Below are 1,509 nucleotides of genomic sequence, written 5' to 3'. Positions count from 1 at the left end.
TTCTACAGTTCTGACAGGAAAGGTTATGTTCTTCTTTTTCTCTGCTGACCTCTCCAGTGTATCTTGCATATCTTGTTTTCCACTCCTGCCTGCAGGCTCAGAAGATGGGAAGATCCATGTTTGGAATGGAGAAAGTGGGATGAAGGTGGCTGTCCTGGATGGGAAACACACAGGTCCCATAACCTGTCTGCAGTTCAATCCAAAATTCATGACTTTCGCCAGCGCATGTTCCAATATGGTAAGGAAATGCTTTTACGTTCCTCTGAGCTCCGTGAGGTGCTGACCCTTCTGGAGATGAATCTGAGAAGGCTCAGTGCCTCTGCTGGGTATTGCCTCAGGCTTTGGTGAGAGCCAGGCCCTTCTGTTACACCCTGACTGTGCCACACCTGGCAGGTAGGTGTGTGGGGCAGCACACCTGGCCAGCCAGCGTGTGAACATGCACATGAGAGCAGAGCAGTGAGTGAGTGTGCACACAGAAGGAGGAGTTCTTTAGATCCCTGCACACTGCTGGTATTTTCAGTTTGTGTAAGCCTGGCTTGCTCTGGAGAACGTGCAGTGCAAGCCAAAGCAAGGATTGTAACCTTAAACTGCTGAGAGGGTGTTACTGCCTCTTTGGTAGTCTCTGCCTAACAGAAAGTAGCAATGATCAGCTCCTGCAGTGTGTTGTAGGAGAAATTTGTGTTCTGCTCTGAGTAGATGTTTTCCTTCCTCCTCTTTAGGCCTTCTGGTTGCCAACTATTGACGACTAATTCCTCTGCTGCAGCTGCTGTTGGATGACTTCCACACTGTAACAGCAGCACATCATTGCAAGCATAGCATTGGAATTGCCTACATCTCCTAGACTGTGTTCCTGTTCCTGCATATTTTCCATGTCTTACCTTTGTTTGCAGCATTCCTTTGTGAGGACTGCTCCACACGTTCAGAAGCAGCATGCTACATGTTCTTAACCTTCCAGTCCGTGTCCAGCACGGCTTCAGCCCAAGTTGGAACTGACACAGTATTATTTCTAAGGGCGGTGAAGTCTGTTTTATTTACAAAATGTTTGTGGGATTTTTTTAAAGCTGTAATTGTGTGTTTTCCTGCTGTGAGTGCACAAGGCTATTGATGTTCCAAGGTGGAACGTGCAGTTCCTTCCCATAAGTGCATGTTTTTAACATCTGGGATCTCTCTGGTTTCACTGCAGTCCACAAATGCAAATTCCTCTGTGCCAAATGTGAACACTGACAGTTTTCAACTTCAGCAGCAGATGCCGAATTCTCTTGCAGTGGAACACGCAGCAGAAGCGTGGGTGACAGTGAATGTACCTGATACATCTCGTCATCCTTTTTTTGGAGATTTAGAGTGCAACTGTACAGGTTTTGTCTGCTGCCAGAGGTTGCCAAAGCCTCCCTGCTGTTTGCTGTGCCAGCATCCCGGAGGCACAGACAGCACTGGTGAGGTCCAGCCAGTGTCCCAAGCAATAAAGGAGTCTGTCAGCAGGAAGACGGAGAAACCAAACTGAGACTGAAA

General features: G+C 47.8%; 1 protein-coding gene across 1 annotated transcript in view; it reads left to right on the top strand.

Annotated features, from left to right (window-relative positions):
- WDR82 (WD repeat domain 82) overlaps positions 1–1,509 on the top strand; it is a 14,594-nt gene extending 13,085 nt beyond the window's left edge. Inside the window, exons 8-9 of the mRNA XM_017819954.1 lie at positions 96–238; positions 720–1,509. Of these exons, the coding sequence (XP_017675443.1) occupies positions 96–238; positions 720–749 (173 nt within the window). The 3' untranslated portion in view covers positions 750–1,509. The remainder of the gene's footprint in view (positions 1–95; positions 239–719) is intronic.

The sequence above is a fragment of the Lepidothrix coronata genome, unplaced genomic scaffold, assembly GCF_001604755.1.
Source record: "Lepidothrix coronata isolate B3197 unplaced genomic scaffold, Lepidothrix_coronata-1.0 Scaffold78, whole genome shotgun sequence".
Taxonomy (NCBI): domain Eukaryota; kingdom Metazoa; phylum Chordata; class Aves; order Passeriformes; family Pipridae; genus Lepidothrix; species Lepidothrix coronata.
Note: the sequence above shows the minus strand (reverse complement) of the source record. Positions and strands in the feature narration are given on the sequence as shown.